This window comes from Oncorhynchus clarkii, chromosome 22, assembly GCF_045791955.1.
Source record: "Oncorhynchus clarkii lewisi isolate Uvic-CL-2024 chromosome 22, UVic_Ocla_1.0, whole genome shotgun sequence".
Classification (NCBI taxonomy): domain Eukaryota; kingdom Metazoa; phylum Chordata; class Actinopteri; order Salmoniformes; family Salmonidae; genus Oncorhynchus; species Oncorhynchus clarkii.
Window position 1 is genome coordinate 31,233,778 of NC_092168.1, and position 22,563 is coordinate 31,256,340.

General features: G+C 42.5%; 1 protein-coding gene across 1 annotated transcript; it reads right to left on the reverse strand.

Moving 5' to 3' along the window:
• Positions 1 to 2,404: 2,404 nt before the first annotated feature.
• LOC139380769 (succinate--CoA ligase [ADP-forming] subunit beta, mitochondrial) lies at positions 2,405 to 22,394 on the reverse strand. Its single transcript, XM_071123783.1, has 11 exons — positions 22,023 to 22,394; positions 20,855 to 21,041; positions 14,919 to 15,018; positions 14,672 to 14,834; positions 13,779 to 13,907; positions 12,148 to 12,286; positions 8,620 to 8,781; positions 8,364 to 8,506; positions 7,354 to 7,474; positions 5,364 to 5,452; positions 2,405 to 4,690 (listed from the first exon to the last, which is right to left on the reverse strand). The coding sequence occupies exons 1-11, from the start codon at positions 22,104 to 22,106 to the stop codon at positions 4,616 to 4,618; spliced, it is 1,392 nt and encodes a 463-aa protein (XP_070979884.1). The 5' UTR covers positions 22,107 to 22,394; the 3' UTR covers positions 2,405 to 4,615.
• Between the last annotated feature and the right edge of the window lie 169 nt (positions 22,395 to 22,563).

Genomic DNA, 22,563 nt, shown 5'->3' on the forward strand with positions numbered 1-22,563 from the left:
TTCAATCATGGTTGAAGAACCCAAACATCCCTGGTTGCTCAGAAACCTGTTGTGGTTGTTTCCTCTGGAAAGACTGACTTATTTCATCCAGCTTGGTAAACTTGATGTGTTTTTGCATATCTGGAGCCCTGTATTTCGGTTCATAGATGAGTGTGCGAATATACTGTAGGTGATTGCCAGCCCATAACACACCAAGCATCTGGCTTTTGCTCTTTGTACCATTTGGAATTAATTCATTACAATAATTTGTTTGGGCGGAAAGGGGAAGAGAGAGAGAGGGGTGGGACGGGGATATACGTACAGTGGGAAGAAAAAGTATGTGAACACTTTAGAATTACCTGTATTTCTGCATAAATTGGTTATAAAATCTGTTGTGCTGTGCCTTTTTTTCTCCACACAGAATATTTTGCCAGTAGTGCTGTGGAACAGCCAGGTGCTCTTTTGCGAACTTCAGAGGCGCATCAATGTTTTTTCTGGACAGTAGTTGCTTCTTCCATGGTGTCCTCCCATGAATACCATTCTTGTTTAGTGTTTTACGTATTGTAGACTGCTAACAGAGATAAAGGCATCTTCCAGAGATTTCTGTAAGTCTTTAGCTGAGACTCTAGGATTCTTCTTAACCTCATTGAGCATTCTTGCTGTGCTCTTGCAGTCATCTATGCAGGACTGCCACTCCTGAGGAGTAGCAAAAGTGCAGAAATTTCTCCATTTATTGACAATTTGTCTTACCGTGGACTGACTTTAAGAGATACTTTTGAAACCCTTTCCAGCTTTAAGCAAGGCAACAATTCTTAATCTTAGGTCTTCTGAAATCTCTTTCGTTCCGAGGCATGGTTCACATCAGGCAATGCTTCTTGTGAATAGCAACTCACATTTTGTACGTTTTTTTTTTTAATGGGGCAGGGCAACTCTAAACAAAATCTCCAATCTCATTGATTTGACTCCAGGTTAGTTGACTCCTGACTCTAATTAGCTTTTGGAGAAGTCATTAGCCTTGGGGTTCACATACTTTTTCCAACCTACACTGTGAATGTTTAAATGATGTATTCAATATAGACAAGAAAAATACAATAATTTGTGTGTTACTAGTTTAAGCACACCGAGGTTGTCTATTGTTGTGACTTAGATGAAGATCAGATAACATTTTATGTCAAATTTATGCAGAAATCCAGATAATTCCAGATTGTTCACATTCTTTTTCTCACTATTTATCATGGAAAAACAATTTTCAAAAAGACATGTACTGTAGAACGCAGTGACTTTTTTTTGCCTATTCAATCTCGTTCTATTCTTGAAGACATGGAAATTGCTTTATCGTTATTTTAAAATGGTTGGTTGTCTGTATGGGAAGTAAAATGTTTGAAAGAAAGAGAAGCAGAGCCACTCAAGCGAACCTCTAATATTAAGGCATTATTATTAACTCCACATTATGGTATGATGTGTTGTGGTCCCTAGTTTCAAGAATCTTCAAGTCTAATTTCTCCTTGAAGTGCGTCTCCAGAGACTCTGCTTGCAACAGGAGGTAAGCCCTGCTCTGTCAGTGCACAATTCAGTTTTAACTCAGTATGCATCCACGCAGTGGCTCTAGAGATAGAAAATAAAGTTGGATTCGATTGGTTAGAACAGAAATTTGAATAGAGGCTGACATTTTTATACATATGTTATGCAACTGCAATACATAGAGTCTGGCATGTAGAAAATGTTGAAAGATTCTAACACTACTATGCTAATATCAACAGTATATAAGCTAATTTGGAGTCACATGAACCTGGTCATTATATACATTTGCACTTTAGCAATTCCTCTGTTGTTTTTGTTGACATGGCTAATGCCAAACACAACCTAACTAGCCATAAGGAGATGTAAAACACAACCTAACTAGCCATAAGGAGATGTAAAACACAACCTAACTAGCCATAAGGAGATGTAAAACACAACCTAACTAGCCATAAGGAGATGTAAAACACAACCTAACTAGCCATAAGGAGATGTAAAACACAACCTAACTAGCCATAAGGAGATGTAAAACACAACCCAACTAGCCATAAGGAGATGTAAAACACAACCTAACTAGCCATAAGGAGATGTAAAACACAACCTAACTAGCCATAAGGAGATGTAAAACACAACCCAACTAGCCATAAGGAGATGTAAAACACAACCTAACTAGCCATAAGGAGATGTAAAACACAACCCAACTAGCCATAAGGAGATGTAAAACACAACCCAACTAGCCATAAGGAGATGTAAAACACAACCTAACTAGCCATAAGGAGATGTAAAACACAACCCAACTAGCCATAAGGAGATGTAAAACACAACCTAACTAGCCATAAGGACATGTAAAACACAACTTTTACATTGCAAGTAGAAGTGCTGCAAAAAACTAAAACAAGAAGCAAAGTCTGTGTTCTCCATTTATTCATTTTTTTACTCCCCAAGAGAAGCATAAATATTTTATAGAAGAGAACAGCGGTCTCGTTATTTACAAGATATAATAAATGTCTTACAACTCACAATAAGTGTGTTTCTGTGTTCTGAGGGCTGGGGAGTAACAGATACAGAGGAATGGAGGGAGATAAGGAGAAAGAGAGAGAAGACTTAACTACAGTACAATCTTTTAACAGTTGAGTGGACACAGCCCGCCCCCATTTTTGTCATCATATGTACTTGAACAGAGTGAGAAAGGTTGTTCCTGTGACATGGTGGCAGACTATTATATAGGAGACCATAGAAATCCATAGAAGGGATGGAAGAGACAAATACACAAACATGCAGTCAACCAGATAAGCAGTAGTTTAGATATCACACACACTAAACATTCACAAATAACTCTTACTAGTTCAGGAGTAAAGGAGTCCTCCGATGCTTTTATCCAGGTATGAGTCAGTTTCTCTCGCCAGAATCAGAACAATCCACTATTCAGCTATGCATTTGAAATTGCATGGAGATGAAATGATTGACATAAGAGGTACTCCTAAGAGTGATTTACATTCCATAAACTATTTTCTTAGCTGAAGTGTTTGCCAAGTATTAGTCCAGTGTCACAACCTAGCAGCTGTCATTACAATGGGCACCTCCCCTATAACCCCCCCCCCCTAATTCTTACCCCATCTCCCATTCTCAGACCACTCAATATAAGGCACTCCTGCAGGGGCAGACAGGAGACTTAAGGGGGGGGCTATGACTGAGTGTGACATTGCATCCAGCAGTAACCCTCTCTAACCCACTGATCGAGGAGAATGAACCGTGTACAAAACCCCTACCTCCTGGAGGGGAGCCTGCTCCTTATTGGTCACCACACACACCTCAGTCAAAGTAATCAACCAGATCACATCCACCTGAGAGGCGGGGTTACCCCTTTAAATGCCCCCACCTGCAGTAATTAGTCCTCTTTCAACCATACCAGCATGGAACCCAATATATGCGTTTATTGACTAAGTATTGCAAGAATGTGGTGTGAAAAGTCTCTTGAGCATTGTTGTAAATGTAACATATACACTGAGGACAAAATATTAAGAATGCCTGCTCTTTCTATGACAGACTGACAAGGTGAATCAGCTGAAAGCTATGATCCTTTAATGATGTCACTTGTTAAATCCACTTCAATCAGTGTAGATGAAGGGGAGGAGACAGGTTAAAGAAGGATTTTTAAGCCTTGATACATGGATTGTATGTGCGTGCAACTCAAAATTAGGAAGACGTTCTTTATTGTTGTACACTGTGTACTTTGTTTTTACCTCTAAACTAAGTGTTTAATTGATGGCTAATTGTATAGCATATTCTTGTAGACATACCCATTGCGTTGCCTCCTACTTAAGACTATAAACTATTTTCAAAGGGGAATTAGCTGTACCTTCAGAGCCCAAGTTACAGTAAATAGATAGAAACACCACTTTCTCCCAGGAAAGAGAAAGGTTGGGGGTTTGTGCGTTATAAGTAGTGCTATGCATTGTGGGAGCTGAGGGAGAGAGGTGGCCAGAGGGGTGATGAGGAAGTAACCAAAACCATTCTCTCCTCACGGGGGAAAAAGCAACACAACAGAGCGAATAATACTGGACTAATCTGGAGGAGCGCCCCCAGTGTCTAATCTGATAAGTGTGCTTGAACAAACCGACAAGCCACAGTAGGAAGCCCCTTCACACAACAAAACAGAGTGAGGAAAGTAGAGATTAGCTAAAGTCAATGACATTTTCAAACTGCAGCTTTACACACGTGTGTTCTGGCTCATATCATCGGTTTCTGGACCAATCAGACGACCCTGAATGTGTTCGCATTTGATGAAGGGTCGGGAAGGTACTCAGATCCAGACTCTTTGCAGTGAAGAAACTAACGTTTGTGGGCGTGGCATAGCGTTTGGCACGAGCAAAGAGTCTGGGTTGCCAGGCAACTTTGTATCCCTCATTTACTTAGTTTCCTTTAATTTGGCAGTTACCTGTATGTGTGTGTGTATTTTGGAGCCTTGCCACAGAGAGAGAGAGAGAGAAACAGAACTAACAGAAGTTGGTGGGCTGTGTTGTATTGGAGTATTTGCTCAGTAATTAGAGGCTCTTCTTGTTGTTCAAGGGGTGGGGTGTCAGGGTTCAGATGGGGTCATAGAGTCAAGGGACATGGCTTAGAGTGGCAGCTGGAAAGAGATGTCCACATGAGCCTCCTGAGCCAGCGACACAATTTCAGAAAGCTTTACAACCTGCAAAGAGGAAACAGAGAGAGAATACTTTAAACAGAAGCACAGCAGAAGGGAACTATATGAGTGATCTCATTATAAAACAGACAAAAACACTAAAAGTGAATAGTTTTAATTGCGGGGGGCTGTAACTGCCACAGGGTGGTCATGCCAAGCTGCCATTGTGCTGGCTAACTGATGCTTGTCTCTTTGGGTGTAAAACACTCCAAAAACAAAGGAGAGCGAGTGGAGAGGAGAGATAGTGGGAGTCAGTGAGAGCAAAGCCAGACTAGTGTTAGAGGGAAAGATAGATAGAGGGGCGAGATGAGAGAAAGGGGGCCTCTGCTCTGACTCAATGTCACTGCTGCTAGCTCTGCCAGAAATCAAAGCCATAAAACTCAGGCAGAGTCACTTCAACCAGTCAAGATGGCGAAGAACTGGGTTTAAACTGTCACTATACCCTGACGGTGTCAATTGACACACACCCCACGCGCACACACACACACACATTCAACCCTGCTGGTGACCCTCGTCTCACACACATTTTTACACACTGCCCTCACACACACCTCAAACAGTTCCTGACATTCCTTTTCACATTCACACACTTCACATAGACCTACTGTACCACACACACACCACCCTACATAAACCAGACCGGGTGCTTAGAGGGGTAGAGGTAGAGAGGTGCGTGTACCATTCTAGCGGCCTCGTCCAGATCGTCACAGGCCAGGAGCTTCAGTGGGCTAGCGGCAATCAAAGCTTTGGCATCATCCACTCTGGATCCTGAAACATAACAGAATGAGGCTGAAGGAATGCTGATCTTTTAGAAAGCTCTTTGGTTCTCTTTTATATAGCTCAGATATCAGTAAGTGGACTGGAGGGAGGCAGGGCATGAAAGGGATAACACATTCAGTTATTTGTGTCATCCGTAATTTATAATTGTGCACCCAACTCACTCGGGTGCTTCGCTATATCACATTTGACATTAAAGCTTGAGTTCATTTGCACACAAAAAAATCATACAATGATGGAAAGACCTGTGTGTTGTCCTTGTTAATGCAGTCAGAGAAGAGCTGCAACTTCTTAATCATAGACTCAATTTTGTCCTACACATTGAATATAGTTGCACAGAGTCCCTGTAATCCAAGATTCAGATCATTCAGGTGAGAAAAATCATCACCCAGATAGGCCAGTTGTGTGAGAAACTTCATCATCATGCAAGCGGTCAGACAAGTGAAAATTAAACTTGTCTCTCAATTTTAAAAAACGTGTCAATACTTTGCCCCTTCATAACCAGCGCACTTCTTCTGTATGTTGTAAAAGCATTATGGTCGCTGCCCAGATCATTGCATAGTACAAATAAAACACAGTTTAGGGGCCTTGCTTTAACATAACCATTTTCACTGTAGTGTCCAAAACGTATTTCAAGCTGTCAGGCATTCCCTTGGCAGCAAGAGCCTCCCGTGGATGCTGCAGTGTACCCAAGTGGCGCCGGGAGCAACTGCTTGCGCATACGTTACCACTCCACTATGTCTCCCTGTCATGGCGTTTGTGCCATCAGTACAGACACAAACATGAGCAGCAGCTAAGTTTGGCTACAGACAAACCGTTAGTGGAATTCCCGCGAGAAAGTAACGGTTAATGTGATTGATGTTAATTATTTGACTAGACTACCTGTATTTGACATTGTGTTGTTATTTCCCTGAACACTAGATGATTTCATTTTATTTTTGGCAGTGAAACGAGGCTATTCAGGCAAGAAAAAAACCTCACCCAAATGTATAGGCCAGTTTGAAAATATAAATTATCTGTTTGAAAATGTGAAGAAAAAAATGTTAACGTTAAAAAAAAAATTGTGAATCACATTTTTTATTTGGCGTACCCCCGACGGCATTGCGAGTAGCCCTGGGAATACCAATAACGATTGGAATAATAACCCTGCATCATGATTACAAAAGCATTTAAAATAGCAGACTAAATTAATTAGAAGTCTAATTTGTGAAAGTTCATTATACATTACTAAACCGTTTGTGAAGGAAATCATTTTAGTACAATTACATTTAGTTTATGAGTGATTGAGTTCTGTATAACTTTGCACATTCTATTTGTCCCTGTGTGTTTCAAACATGTCCAGAAGGGAGAAGCTGGGAGCTACAGGGTCCCATAGTGCCGGTATTATGTGCTACTTAGGTCCAATACAATATGCATTGCAATTCTCACAATTCTATATGTATTGCGATTCGATGTTCTAAACATATTGCTCACCATGTCTGCTGCAGAAAGTGAGCCATGAGAAAACAAATTTATCAGTCATGGAAATAAGTGCTGAAAACAAATTAGAACAAGCTATGAAGGAAAAATAATATTGCGATAGTAAATCGTAAAAAATAACATCCCGATATGCAACTGTATCAATTTTTTACCCTCACATCACTAGTGTGTGTGGGGAAGTACTAGAAGAGCCTAATCCTGACAGGCTGCTTGCTCGGTGACCTTTAAAATGCCACGCTCCACTGTCGCCCCCTACCTCTCTCCCAGCCCAGTATGTGCGCCAAAATGGCAGTGTAGTAGCCTATATAACAAAGCTAAAATAGTTTTCACTGTAATTGCCACAGGGTGGTCATGCCAAGCTGCTATTGTGCTGGCTACCTCATGCTTGACGGTATAAGGGAGGTCAGTCTCACCTTGTAACCGCACCACAATGGGGATCTTCAGGTCCAGGTCTGTAACAGCCATGATGATGCCCTGAGCGATGATGTCACACCTCATGATGCCACCAAAGATGTTCACAAGAATGGCCTGCACCTGAGGACCACAAACCAAAGAAGTTGACCATGAAAGCATAAACGAAGATATTGACCATAGAAGACCAAAAACCAAGCAATCACAAATTCATACAGGAACAATAACCAAACCTTTAAAAAAAAATCATGTAACTTCAACAAAATCAAGATCACACTGTAAATGTAATGTGTATTATAAAACTGTAGTGGTTTAAATTAACACGTATAAATACCACACCATTACTGAGGCTCCATAATAAACCACAGACACCACTAGGACCACACTAAGCAGGTGTCAACACAGCAATGGGACATTAGCCACAAATCTCCCATGAGAGCTTATAACCATCTATCAAAAACCTACTCACCCATCAATGAATGAATGAATGACTAACTGTATGTCACACAGCAGGTTAGAACCCTCCCTGTACTCCCTATAAAGTCCTCCCCCATTCAAAATCCCACAGTTAAATGTCACCCAATAGGTTCCACCAGTAGTAAACCCCACCCTCCGAGTGAGCTATCCTACTGATATCTTCAGGTAACTCTAGACTAATGTCTGTCAAAAGATACACCTACTAACTAGGGGATGTGTGTACTGAAAAGTTACTTTATACAACCGTAACCTACCTGAAGGTCCAAACATCAGGAATTCCTAATGAATCCCTACCCCCTAACTCTATCAAAACATCAATAGTATCAACTGCAGGCTACTACTGCTCTAGATACCCAGCCATCCCGTTCCAGTTGGGAATAGAGGTCAGGGTGAAGGACTGTGGAACACTTGACATGTCTGTGCTTATTGGTGCCACAGTGAGAAGTGAGTGCCTACTGCAGATTAATGCTTCTTCAATGACAACCAGAGATGCTAGGTGTTACAGTGGTAAGTGTTCCCCATTCCCAGTCCTTACCTTCCTGTCAGAGGTGATGAGTTTAAAGGCCTCCATCACCTGGTGGGCTGTAGCTCCGCCCCCCACGTCCAGGAAGTTGGCGGGCGTGCCACCATGCAGCTTGATGATGTCCATGGTGGCCATGGCAAGACCAGCCCCGTTCACTACACAAACACAGAGAATATAGAGTGAATATACATTTTTATTTTATTTTTATCACTACTGCTACTATAAAGCTAGGTGTGTGGTGCTGTGTTGGGTGTGTTGTGGCACTCACCCAGACACCCGATGGATCCGTCCAGGCCAATGTAGTTGAGGTCAGCCTTGGCTGCCTGTCGGTCCCTGGCATCCTCCTGGGTCCAGTCCTGCATGTCAAACACCTTCTTCTGGCGATATGCTGCGTTCGAGTCAAAGTTGATCTTGGCGTCCATGCACATCACTGTCAGAGAGACACACAGGAGACAGAGGCTGAGCCCAAGATGGCTGACATCATCATTTGGTGACAAAAACCCAATGACCCTGTAAATTCATTACAACAAAGCCAGAGGCAGATGTCCGTTTGTACTTGGAGGGAACATTTTCCAATGCCTGGTCCAAGGTGCAACAGATTATCTATACTGAACAAAAATATAAAAACGCAACATTCAACAATTTTAAAGATTTTACCGAGTTACAGTTCATATAAGGAAATCAGTCAATTGAAAAAAAAAAAAATCATTACGCCCCAATCTATGGATTTCACATGACTGGGAATACAAATGTTGTCACAGATACCTTAAAAAGAAAAGTAGGGGTGTGGATCAGAAAACCAGTAAGTATCCATTTGCCTCATGCATCTCCTTCGCAGATAGTTGATTAGGCTGTTGATTGTGACCTGTGGAATGTAGTCCCACTCCTATTCAATGGCTGTGCAAAGTGGCTTGATATTGGCGAGAACTGGAACACGCTGCTGTACACGGCGATCCAGAGCATCCCAAACATGCTCGATGGGTAACATGTCTGGTGAGTATTCAGGCCATGGAATAACAGGGGCATTTTCCATTTCCAGGAATTGTGTACAGATCCTTGCAACATGGGCCATGCATTATCATGCTGAAACATGGAGGTGATGGCTGCAGATAAATGGCACGACAATTAGCCTCAGGAGCTCGTCACGGTATCACTGTGCATTCAAATTGCCATCGATAAAAATGCAATTGAGTTTATTGTCAGTAGCTTATGCCTGCCCATACCATAATCCCACCACCACGGGGCATTCTGTTCACAACGTTGACATCAGCAAACTGCTCATCCACACAACTGACAAATTCTCTAAAACGACATCGGAAGCGGCTTATGGTAGAGAAATTAACATAAAATGATCTGGCAACAGCTCTGTTGGACATTCCTGCAGTCAGCATGCCAATTACATGCTCCCTCAAAACATGAGACATCTGTGGCATTGTGCTGTGTGACAAAACAACACATTTTAGAGTGGCCTTTTATTGTCCCCAGCACAAGGTGGACCTGTGTAATGATTAGGGTTGACCCCATTTAGTAGACTGGACAATTGTTTGGTCGATGGGCTGTTTGTCGACTGACATTTCTTTAGTCACGCAGTAGCAAAATAAATAAATACAAATCATGGTGTACTAGACACCCGTCTGGCTTCAAAATCACCCATAAACAGTACTGTTCAAAAGTTTGGGGTCACTTAGAAATGTCCTTGTTTTTGAAAGAAAAGCTAATTTTGCGTTCATTAAAATAACATCAAATTGATCAGAAATACAGTGTAGACATTGTTAATGTTGTAAATGATTATTGTAGCTGGAAACGGCTGATTTGTTACGGAATATCTACATAGGCCCATTATCAGCAACCATCATTCCTGTGTTCCAATGGCATGTTGCGTTAGATAATCCAAGTTTATCATTTTAAAAGGCTAATTGATCATAAGAAAACCCTTTTGCAATTATGTAAGCACAGCTGAAAACGGTTCTGATTAAAGAAGCAATAAAACGAACGGGCCTTGTTTAGACTAGTTGAGTATCTGGAGCATCAGCATTTGTGGATTCGATTACAGGCTCAAAATGGCCAGAAAGAAAGAACTTTCTTCTGAAACTCGTCAGTCTAGACACTAGACACATTAGTGTCTAGTCTGAGAAACAGACGCCTCACAAGTCCTCAACTGGCATCTTCATTAAGAGGCGACTCCTGGATACTGGCCTTCTAGGCAGAGTTCCTCTGTCCAGTGTCTAATAGTTTACATTGTTCCAAACTGTCAGAAAAATTATATTCTAATCTAACAGCACTTGTTTGGCACACATAATATGCACGCATCGTTTGCTCCTTACTTCCTTTTTCCTGATCTACAGTATTTTCTACAACGATCACATTCATTCCACATATCTGACTTCCCCTTTACCCACTGAGAAACCACATACCCCATTTTGTTTATTTGTCACATCCTCTGCATCCATTTTTCTGTCACGTGTTATGGTGTTCAGAGTTTGTTATAACCTATTTATTGATGTGATTATGATATTCTATAGGTCACGCCCTATTGGTCATGTTTCACGTAAAGAGAGCAATGGTTGAGGGAATAGGAAAATGTTTTTCCTTAACAAATTAGGGATTACAGTAACAACTTTTCAGTCAGAAATAGCTAAAATTATTTTGCAGCTTCAACAACACAGACAGTGCGATACACTGCTGATATTCTGTAGTGGTCGCTGCAGCAAGGAGAGACAGACACCGGGTGCTAGTCACACAGTCACTTGCTTTTTTTTTTAACACAGCAAGTCTGAACAAGGCCCGGCACAATCAAATCAATTGTGGTCGGACTCCCTCAAGACATTTGTCTCTTAATCAAAACAGTGTGCTTAAAGCATCAGACAAGCTCAGTGCAAATAGTTGATTTGATTAAAACACATAGGATTTGTCTATATATGGAAAAATACACAGTTTAACGTTTCAACCAATCGATTGGTGAAAAGAATTCTTGGTCAACCAAGATTTTTTTTAGTCGGTGATAGCCATTGTAATGATCATGCTGTTTAATCAGCTTCTTGATATGCCACACCCGTCAGGTGGATGGACAATCTTGGCAAAGGATACATTCTTACTAACAGGGTTGTAAACAAATGTGTGCACAAATTTTGAAAGAAATAATATTTTTACGTGTATGAAAAATGTCTGGGATCTTTTATTACCGCTCATGAAATCAACACTTTACATGTTGCGTTTATTTTTGTTGAGTATAGTTCTGTGACATAGCTTTACTGTGTAACCATGGTTGGCTGTACTGTACATGTCAAGGACAGATCTGGGTTATTGACAGATAAGATAGAGACCTCTACAGATGTTGCTAATGTAGTAGGGTCAAAGGGTCAGCACTGGCCATTCCTACTGTCAATCAACTCTCCTGGTATGTTTGGGGTTGGTCAAGTCAGCCCATAACCACAAGGTCATTCGAAGTACATATGAGCACTGGAATGCCTTTTACATTTTAAAGCTAACATAAGGCCTCTTATTTGACCCAGCCACCATCCTCTACCATGTATGGCTATGATGTTGAAGACAGTTGGTTGTGCAATAACGCCATCATTCCTTCAGTACCATGGGGTTTAGCTGCCTAATTGGCCCATCAGTTAAAAGTGCAGTGATTCACACTAGGGTTTTTCACTGGGAGTGTGTTAATGAGAATGATTGACTGAGTCATAGATCAATGGGAGAAGCCTCCAACCAAGCAACACACTCTCACCCAGCTCTTCACACTGGCGTGACTAACAACATCACTAGGAACGAAAAGCAAGTGTATGTGTACCCTGGCCAGAGGCGTCCTCCACCATGGGGTTGATCTCGAGCATGGAGGCGTCAAACTTCATGAAGACGTTGTAGAGCTTGATTATGTTAGCAGCTGCGTCGTCAATCAGAGCAGCAGGGAAGCCCATCTTTGTGGCAATCTGGAGAGAGAGCGAAGACAGAGAAAAGAGCGAGGGAGCAAAATAAAGAAATGTATCAATATCAGTTCTTCAAATCTACATTGTTTGTCATTTATTTCTACTTTAGCAACATTTAGAAATCTATTACCAGCTTGTAAAATTCAATTGAAGGTGAGAGGAGTTGAAGAAGAGCAGGAACAAATGATAATGAGGGGTATAGTCTGGGTTGGCGCCCCCCTGGGTTGTGCCGTGGCGGAGATCTTTGTGGGCTATACTCGGCCTTGTCTCAGGATGGTTATTTGGTGGTTGAAGATATCCCTCTAGTTGTGTGGGGGCTGTGCTTTGGCAAAGTGGGTGGGGCAGGTGTTTGGCCCTGTCCGGGGGTATCATCGGATGGGGCCACAGTGTCTCCTGACCCCTCCTGTCTCAGCCTCCAGTATTTATGCTGCAGTAGTTTGTGTCGGGGGGCTAGGGTCAGTCTTATATGTGGAGTATTTCTCCTGTCTTATCCGATGTCCTGTGTGAATTTAAGTATGCTCTCTCTAATTCTCTCTTTCGGAGACCTGAGCCCTAGGACCATTCTTCAGGACGACCTGGCGTGATGACTCCTTGCTATTCCCAGTCCACCTGGCCGTGCTGCTGCTCCAGTTTCAACTGTTCTGCCTGCGGCTATGGAACCCTGACCTGTTCACCGGTCGTGCTACCTGTCCCAGACCTGCTGTTTTCAACTCTCTAGAGACAGCAGGAGCGGTAGAGATACTCTCAATGATTGGCTATGAAAAGCCAACTGACATTTACTCCTGAGGTGCTGAATTGTTGCACCCACAACAACTACTGTGATTATTATTATTTGACCATGTTGGTCATTTATGAACATTTGAACATCTTGGCCATGTTCTGTTATAATCTCCACCCGGCACAGCCAGAAGAGGACTGGCCACCCCTCATAGCCTGGTTCCTCTCTAGGTTTCTTCCTAGGTTTTGGCCTTTCTAGGGAGTTTTTCCTAGCCACCGTACATCTACACCTGCTTTGCTTGCTGTTTGGGGTTTTAGGCTGGGTTTCGTTTCTGTACAGCACTTTGAGATATCAGCTGATATAAGGGGGGCTATATAGAAGGGCTATATAAATAGTTAGATTTATAGTGAATGTGAGAGACATTGGCAGGTCATGGTAACATTGCAGGCACTCTAAGACACATGTAGTGTGTGAGATGCAATGTTGACTGAGCATATCAAAGTCAAAACCTGATGTTTAAAGATATTACACTGCCTAACTAGGGGACATGCCTAACTAATAAGGTTCTGAGGCCCTTGTCTTTAGAGAGAAACTCAAAACAGACCTAATTTGAAAATAAATGTTACCTCAAGTTGTTTGTTTAAACATGAACCAAAATAGCTAGCTTTAAAATCAGGTGGAGTATTGTTTATTTACCAGGATAGGTAATGTTTCCTGGGATCTAAGAGACTGAAAGACAAATCAAGAGGTATTTTTACAACCCGATTTCAACTGTACCGAAACAGCTTGTTCCATCTTGATTCCCTCCATGATGTCGATTGGCTCCTTCACAATGGCGTCGGGATTCTCCGCTGCCACATCCTCGATGTTCACGCCCCCCTGAGAGCTGCCAATCAACACGGGGCCCTGTTCAGAGGGAGGGGCCGAGAGATTATGAGTACCAATCATTTTACACATTCATTGAGTGGCAATCAAACTAAAAAAAAGCAAATTAATGGAACATAGGTCTCACAGCAAATCAAATTGTATTTGTCACATGCTTCGTAAACAACAGGTCTAGACTAACAGTGAAATGCTTACTTACGGGCCCTTCCCAACAATGCAGAGAGAAAAATAAAAAAATAATAACACAAGGAATTACACAATGAGTAACAATAACTTGGCTATATATACCATTACAGTGGTACTGCAGGGGTACATTGTAATTGAGGTAGATACATAAAGGTAGGGCTAAAGTGACTGGATAGATAATAAAAAGCAGCAGCATATGTGATGAGTAAAAAGATTTGTGCAAAAAGGGTCAATATAGATATTAAATAGTTAACCTAATAGTACCTGGGCTATCATAAATAAATGTAACAAACGATCGAATTGATCCATTGGTCTTCAAATTCTCAATGACAACGGGTGTCTCATTATCCTATTTAGAGAACAGAGCTATAACAGCAGCTGGACAAGCAAGTCCCACGGAGCACAAGTATTACAACATGTCCACGGCCATGTCCTTTACCACTACGCCATCTAGTGGGACCATCCAACACAATCAACATTCAAAATCAAGAATAACAGCTGCCCAATATGTCAAATCTGACAGCCTGACCCAGAATGGCTGAGGGTGATTTATCAGCTGTTGTCACCTGAGAGGCGTGAAGGGGCGGGAATGACCTCACCTGGAAGGATCTCTCCATGGTGATGGCGAAGTAGTACTCCCTGCGGGGGTACCTGCGCTCACAGATGAACACCTGGTTACAGATACGGCCCTGCTCGCCTGTCTGCTTGGTGTACAGCTTACGACCAATCATCTGAGAGGAGATGTCCCGGGCCTCCTCTGGACTGTAGGAGAGGGGAAGAGAGACAGAAGAATTGACACAGAGTAGAAATGGGTGCAGTTTGAGAGGAGTTCTCTCGGACACTCACGAGTAGACAATCTTCACTCCTCCCTTCAGACCTCCCTCGAAGGTGCCTTTGCCTCGGCCTCCAGCCAACACTTGAGCCTTCACCACTAGATCCTTGGTGCCTGAGACACCCACCCACACACACACACACACACACACACACACACACACACACGAGGGAGAAAGAGACCGTAGCAGTTACAGACTAAGCCCAACACTCCACTGCCAATTACACACACAGACCGATAATAATGCAGATGTACAAACTATAAAAAACATTGTCAGTGCATACACTGCCTAACACAACCTTTCTAGCAAAGGCATGCACTCATGGCCCTAAATGACTAGGCTACTTCTGGACATTGTCAAGTTAATCTGTATCCACAACCAGAAAACTGCGTTAGCATCGAGTAAGTTACACAGTGAATGGATACATTGTTCTACATCATGTTTAGCCCTACTCATTGCCACAGAGGAATTCAGTAGGTCAGAGATGATTTAACTTTATTGATCTAGTATAGTAACATATTAACAAAGTTAGACAACACACCATTACAGTTAGTTACAGAGTAGGCTACATAAAAATGACATGCCTAAAACATCTATGTAAAGCCTGGGAGGACATTTTGATTTCATTAACATATAATAAACACTAGTTTGAATCAAATTAAAATATTATCCCTAGTCCAGAGCAATGCCATTTATCAAAAAGGCTAGTCCAAGAGTAGAGTAATTCCATGACACTGGCCCCTGAGGAAAAGGAAGCACTGATAGGTGTAAACAGGTTACTGTGTGTCCAGCTGAGCACAGCAGGCTGCAGCAGTGTTAACTGATAGCCTTGGGTTCAGTGTTATGTTTAGACTGTAGTCTCTACTGCCGCCTCAGAGGCTATTAAAAACACCCTAAACAAGGCCAAGGGTCACACCATGTCAGATGTAGGCTACGGGTTCTGTGTGCAGCACTCTCAGATTAGTCCAGAGATATTTGGGTGAATGTGTATACATGCCATTTTCAAAGTAACAAGAAAGTACACTAGGGCTGACTCCAAAGATTTGAATAGATTTCGATTTGTTAACTCCGATTTGATTCGAATCACTTTTGCTGATTTGCAAATGCAGATGAGCAGTCACACACACCAGAATGCCCCATAACAATGGTACACCCCCCCAAGCCCCTAAAGGGACAGGTAAGTATTTTAACATAACATGAGACTATGTTCGTATTCTTAACTTTTATTATTTCTCATTGTTGTTGTATTGTCAAGAAGGAACTTGCAAGTTAGCATTTGGGGCTCCCGAGTGGTGCAGCAGTCTAAGGCAATGCATCTCAGTGCCTGAGACATCACTACAGACACTCTGGTTTGCTTCCAGGCTGTATCACAACCAGCCGTGATGGGGAGTGCCATAGGGCGGAGCAGAATTGGCCCAGCGTTATCAGTGTTTGGCCAATGTAGGCAATCATTGTAAATAAGAATTTGTTCTTAACTGACTTGCCTAGTTAAATTAAAAGGTATTTAAAAATAGATACATATACACTGCTCAAAAAAATAAAGGGAACACTTAAACAACACAATGTAACTCCAAGTCAATCACACTTCTGTGAAATCAAACTGTCCACTTAGGAAGCAACACTGATTGACAATAAATTTCACATGCTGTTGTGCAAATGGAATAGACAACAGGTGGAAATTATAGGCAATTAGCAAGATACCCCCAATAAAGGAGTGGTTCTGCAGGTGTGGACCACAGACCACTTCTCAGTTCCTATGCTTCCTGGCTGATGTTTTGGTCACTTTTGAATGCTGGCGGTGCTTTCACTCTAGTGGTAGCATGAGACGTAGTCTACAACCCACACAAGTGGCTCATGTAGTGCAGCTCATCCAGGATGGCACATCAATGCGAGCTGTGGCAAGAAGGTTTGCTGTGTCTGTCAGCGTAGTGTCCAGAGCATGGAGGCGCTACCAGGAGACAGGCTAGTACATCAGGAGACGTGGAGGAGGCCGTAGGAGGGCAACAACCCAGCAGCAGGACCGCTACCTCCGCCTTTGTGCAAGGAGGAGCAGGAGGAGCACTGCCAGAGCCCTGCAAAATGACCTCCAGCAGGCCACAAATGTGTATGTGTCTGCTCAAATGGTCAGAAACAGACTCCATGAGGGTGGTATGAGGGCCCGACGTCCACAGGTGGGGGTTGGGCTTACAGCCCAACGCCGTGCAGGACGTTTTTCATTTGCCAGAGAACACCAAGATTGGCAAATTCGCCACTGGCGCCCTGTGCTCTTCACAGATGAGAGCAGGTTCACACTGAGCACATGTGACAGACATGACAGTCTGGAGACGCCGTGGAGAACGTTCTGCTAACTGTAACATCCTCCAGCATGACCGGTTTGGCGGTGGGTCAGTCATGGTGTGGGGTGGCATTTCTTTGGGGGGCCGCACAGCCCTCAATGTGCTCGCCAGAGGTAGCCTGACTGCCATTAGGTACCGAGATGAGATCCTCAGACCCCTTGTGAGACCAAATGCTGGTGCGGTTGGCCCTGGGTTCCTCCTAATGCAAGACAATGCTAGACCTCATGTGGCTGGAGTGTGTCAGCAGTTCCTGCAAGAGGAAGGCATTGATGCTAATGGACTGGCCCGCCCGTTCCCCTGACCTGAATCCAATTGAGCACATCATGTCTCGCTCCATCCTTTAGTCCATGCTTTAGTCCAGGTCTGGGAGGATATCCCTCAGGAGACCATCCGCCACCTCATCAGGAGCATGCCCAGGCGTTGTAGGGAGGTCATACAGGCACGTGGAGGCCACACACACTACTGAGCCTCATTTTGACTTGTTTTAAGGACATTAGATCAAAGTTGCATCAGCCTGTAGTGTGGTTTTCCACTTTAATTTTGAGTGTGACTCCAAATCCAGACCTCCATGGGTTGATACATTTAATTTCCATTGATAGTTTGTGTGATTTGTTGTCAGCACATTCAACTATGTAAAGAAAAAAGTATTTTTTGGAGCAGTGCATATATATTATAAGTGCATATATATTATAATAATAAACTATTTGTTGGACAATGTATACCATCCGTATCCTGTACATACGCCTAATAAAACTTCAAACTTGATAAATGTTGAAAACATGTTGGCTCACCATTTACAAAGAAGATATAATATGGAGAACAGGCTATTAGTATGAGAAGTATCGAAGTTTTGGATCAGGTACAGTCAACAGATGCTGGTTTTCGTTAGTAATTAAAGCTACTAAGTGCCGTTTTAGGGCCGTCTTTGTGCCTTTTGAATTCTTATAAGATATTATAAACTTCCAGACGTTCTCTCTGACCTCTTACTATGGCACTACGATGATACAGAGAAATCCCTAGATTACAGTATAGGCCTACAGCCCACTCTGACAACATACCTTACTCAGTAGTGCTGACTGATTAGTGCCTTTGAGGTCGGTTTGGATTATGATTTTTATATATATATTTTTTTTTAAACATGAAATGCACTATGCATGACGTGGGTTGAATGCTGTAACACAGAATAAAACAAAATCAGATGATGGTACTGAGTACTGACTGCCCAATACTGCTTATCACTTATTAACATTACAAAAAATACAATTATTTTAATTGTTGTCTATTACATTTGTTTTATTTGATGACTTTATCATTTAATTCCAAGTCATCATCTCATCTCTATAGAGTGGCTGCCTATGATGTCTGACAAAATCTCTATTTTAGTAATTCTTAAAAGTAAATAAGGAAAACTTTTATGACTGCTGAATACCAACTACCAATCACTTAGATTGTGTATTTTCAGGTAGAGATACCGCATCTCACGAAGAAACTGTTTTCTATCGCGCCTTCTTCCATCCCATCTCACTCTCTTTCTGCCCCACAATAACCTAACATAGCAGGCGTGAAAGAAACACAGATCAGACGAGTAGGCATCCAATGAATTATGCTATATACAGGGGGTTCAGGTACCGAGTCAATGTGCGGGGGTACAGGTTAGTCAAGGAATTTGTACATGTAGGTATTGTTAAAGTGACTATGCATAGATAACAAACCCGTAGTAGCAGCAGTGTAAAAACAAGAAATGCAAATAGTCCATGTGACCATTTGATTAATTGTTCAGCAGTCTTATGACTTGAGGATAGAAGCTGTTAAGGAGCCTTTTGGACCTAGACTTGGCACTCCGGTACCACTTGCCGTGCGGTAGAAGAGAGCAGTCTATGACCTGGGTGACTGCGGTCCAGTGATCTACTGGGCTGTATGCACCTTACGCTTGGATGCCAAGCAGTTGCCACACCAAGCAGTGATGCAACCGGTCAGGATGCTCTCGATGGTGCAGATGTAAAACTTTGAGGATCTGGGTACCCATGCCAAATCTTTTCAGTCTCCTGGGGGGGAAAAGACATTGTCGTGCCCTCTTCACAACTGTCATGGTGTGTTTGGACTAGAGGTCGATCGATGATTTTTCAACGCCGATACCGATTATTGGAGGACCAAAAAGCCGATGCCGATTTTTAAAAAACATTTGTAATAACAACAATACTGAATGAACACTTATTTTAACTTAATATAATACATCAATAAAATCAATTTAAATAAATAATGAAACATGTTCAATTTGGTTTAAATAATGCAAAAACAAAGTGTTGGAGAAGAAAGTAAAAGTGCAATATGTACTATGTAAGAAAGCTAACGTTTCAGTTCCTTGCTCAGAACATGAGAACATATGAAAGCTGGTGGTTCCTTTTAACATGAGTCTTCAATATTCCCAGGTAAGAAGTTTTAGGTTGTAGTTATTATAGGAATTATAGGACTATTTCCCTCTATACCATTTGTATTTCATTAACCTTTGACTGTTGACTAATTCTTATAGGCACTTTAGTATTGCCAGTGTAACAGTATAGCTTCCGTTCCTCTAGTTAGCGCGCGCTAACTAGCTAGCCATTTCACTTCGGTTACACCATCCTCATCTCGGGAGTTGATAGGCTTGAAGTCATAAACAGCGCAATGCTTGACGCACAACGAAGAGCTGCTGGCAAAATGCACAAAAGTGCTGTCTGAATGAATGTTTACGCGCCTGCTTCTGCCTACCACCGCTCAGTCAGATACTTGTATGCTCAGTCAGATTATATGCAACGCAGGACACGCTAGATAATATCTAGTAATATCATCAACCATGTGTAGTTAACTAGTGATTATGATTGATGGTGTTTTATAAGATAAGTTTAATGCTAGCTAGCAACTTACCTTGGCTTACTGCATTCGCGTAACAGGCAGTCTCCTTGTGGAGTGCAACAAGAGAGGCAGGTCGATATTGTGTTGGACTAGTTAACTGTAAGGTTGCAAGATTGGATCCCCGAGCTGACAAGGTGAAAATCTGTCGTTCTGCCCCTGAACAAGGCAGTTAACCCACCATTCCTAGGCCGTCATTGAAAATAAGAATGTGTTCTTAACTGGCTTGCCTAGTTAAATAAAGGTATAAAAATAAAAATCGGCGCCCAAAAATACCATTTTCCGATTGTTATGAAAATTTGAAATCGGCCCTAATTAAATCGGCCACTCCGATTAATCGGTCGACCTCTAGTTTGGACCATAATAGTTTGTTGGTGATGTGGACATCAAGGAACATGAAACTCTCGACCCACTCTACAGCCGTCAATGTAAATGGGTGCTTTTGCACCTGATTTTCCTGTAGTCCACATCATCTCTTTTGTCTTGGTCACGTTGAGGAAGAGGATGGTGTCCTGGCAGTCTCTGACCTCTTCCCTATAGGCTGTCTCATCGTTGTCGGTGATCAGGCCTACCACCGTTGTGTCGTAGCAAACTTGATGGTGTTGGAGTCGGGTTTGGCCACGCAGACGTGGGTGAATAGGGAGTACAGGAGGGGACTATGCACGCACCCCCAAGTTAGCCTACTCAAATTAATTTGATCACATCCTATTAAGGCATGGCTTACCAATCTCCTTGGCAACAGAGTAGGCTTCATCGGGTGAGCTGGCAACCTTGCCCTCGGGCACACAGACGCCAGCCTCTTTGAGCAGGCCGATGCTCATGTACTCATGCAGGGAGAGGTTTCTCTGCTGCTGCTGAAGGTGGGATGGCTGCTGCTGAGCCCCAAGAAGGCTGGAGGAACCACCCAGCACCTGGAGAGAGGGGGGGCAGAGGGGGATAGAGGAGAGAAAAAGTTGTAGGGGGGTACATGATGCAGTAACATGACAGTACCTACTCATATGTCAGGGGGAGTACATAGCGCTCTGTGAAAGGACACTGAATAAGAATAGCCACACCCATATAAAAAAGGGCACATACACACAACAAAAAATGTGGAGTAGATGTGTGCAATACTGTAAGTTTGCAGATATGAAAGAGGTACACATTAAACACGTCATTTGGGCATCAAATCAATCATTATGTCAACATCAAACTCGTTTTTTTCAAACTTGGAACTCGGTTCTAAAAATGTCAGCTTTGTCAGTGCAAGTGAGCATGAACAAACAGCCTGGATGGTGCATACTCTCTCTTCACCCCCCAGAGGCATCATGCACCCCAAAAATCCAAGGAGGCAGAAAGTATGTGAGGATGCTTTGGGGGCTGGAGAACTTAGAACAACTTTTTTTTCCAAACACGTGAACCAACTATTACCTGCAATCTAGTCATAATCATATATATAAGCAAAAAGTTGTTAAGTGCTATTATACAGGACAAATCAGAGGGGGCACTTACCCCTGTACCCCCGATGGGCATGACGCTCCTGGCACCTCCCCGTCCTATCGTCTCTAGTCTATGACAGCTGTGTTGGAGGTCACTGTCTTAACTGGTACTGTATGTGAGCGAAAAGCTATTGCGAACAAATCCCTGAACCCCCATAAGCTTGTTTAAATACATGTACTGATTGATACATTCGTCTTTCCATTGCTAAACAAGCAACGACGTTTGCTAATGTTTAGCTCGCTAGCTATGTGGCTAGTTAGCCAAAAGAGCCAGTTTCCTAGCTACCTCAAAGGAGATAAGCGAATGTCAAATTTCACCCCATTTCTCGGGGACTTCGAAGATGGTGCAGCAGAAAAATAATCACAGGTACAGGCAGCGGGATTTAATATTTTTTTTGTCAAGGTAGAACTTACTTTGGATGCAGTGTTACGCGTCGATCTTGCCCCAGAATTTATCAGGCTAGCCGACAATCGGCCGCAAATCAGGGACGCCGCCATGTTCCCTTCTCAAGCTAACGAATTGGGTGCATGCGTAGTGACATAAAAAAAAACATGCGCCCCATGCATAGGCTTGGCTCACATTCAATGGTCTTCACAATTTGAAGACAAGGCTATAAATACATACGGTCAACTGGACATTATATAATGCATACTTAAAACGAGGTCATGGTGGCCTTTCAAATTGTATTCTCTAAGATATGAGCAACACAAACGTATTTACTCAAAAGTGGTATTTATTTATACGGTTTGGAAAAACCTACTGTATATACAGACCTTTTTACACATGGAGCAAACACTCATCAGTCAAACAAAACAAAAATGACTTTCTATATAAAGAATATATGGTGTGCTTGATGAACCTTGGCCGGCAAGTGTGGACTCGGCAAGCAGAAGAAATTAAAAGTCTACTCCTGGAGAGATGTTTTAACCAATAGCAGAGACGTTAAGGAGCACT

Bases quoted from the DNA above. Each gene is read 5' to 3' on its own strand.
- LOC139380769 (XM_071123783.1), bottom strand. From the start codon at position 22,106: ATGGCGGCGTCCCTGATTTGCGGCCGATTGTCGGCTAGCCTGATAAAT. The intron at 15,019-20,854 runs GTAAGCCATGCC...TGGGTGTCTCAG, and splicing joins CTCTGTTGCCAAGGAGATTG to GCACCAAGGATCTAGTGGTG. The intron at 7,475-8,363 runs GTAAGGACTGGG...TGTGGTCCTCAG, and splicing joins TCATCACCTCTGACAGGAAG to GTGCAGGCCATTCTTGTGAA.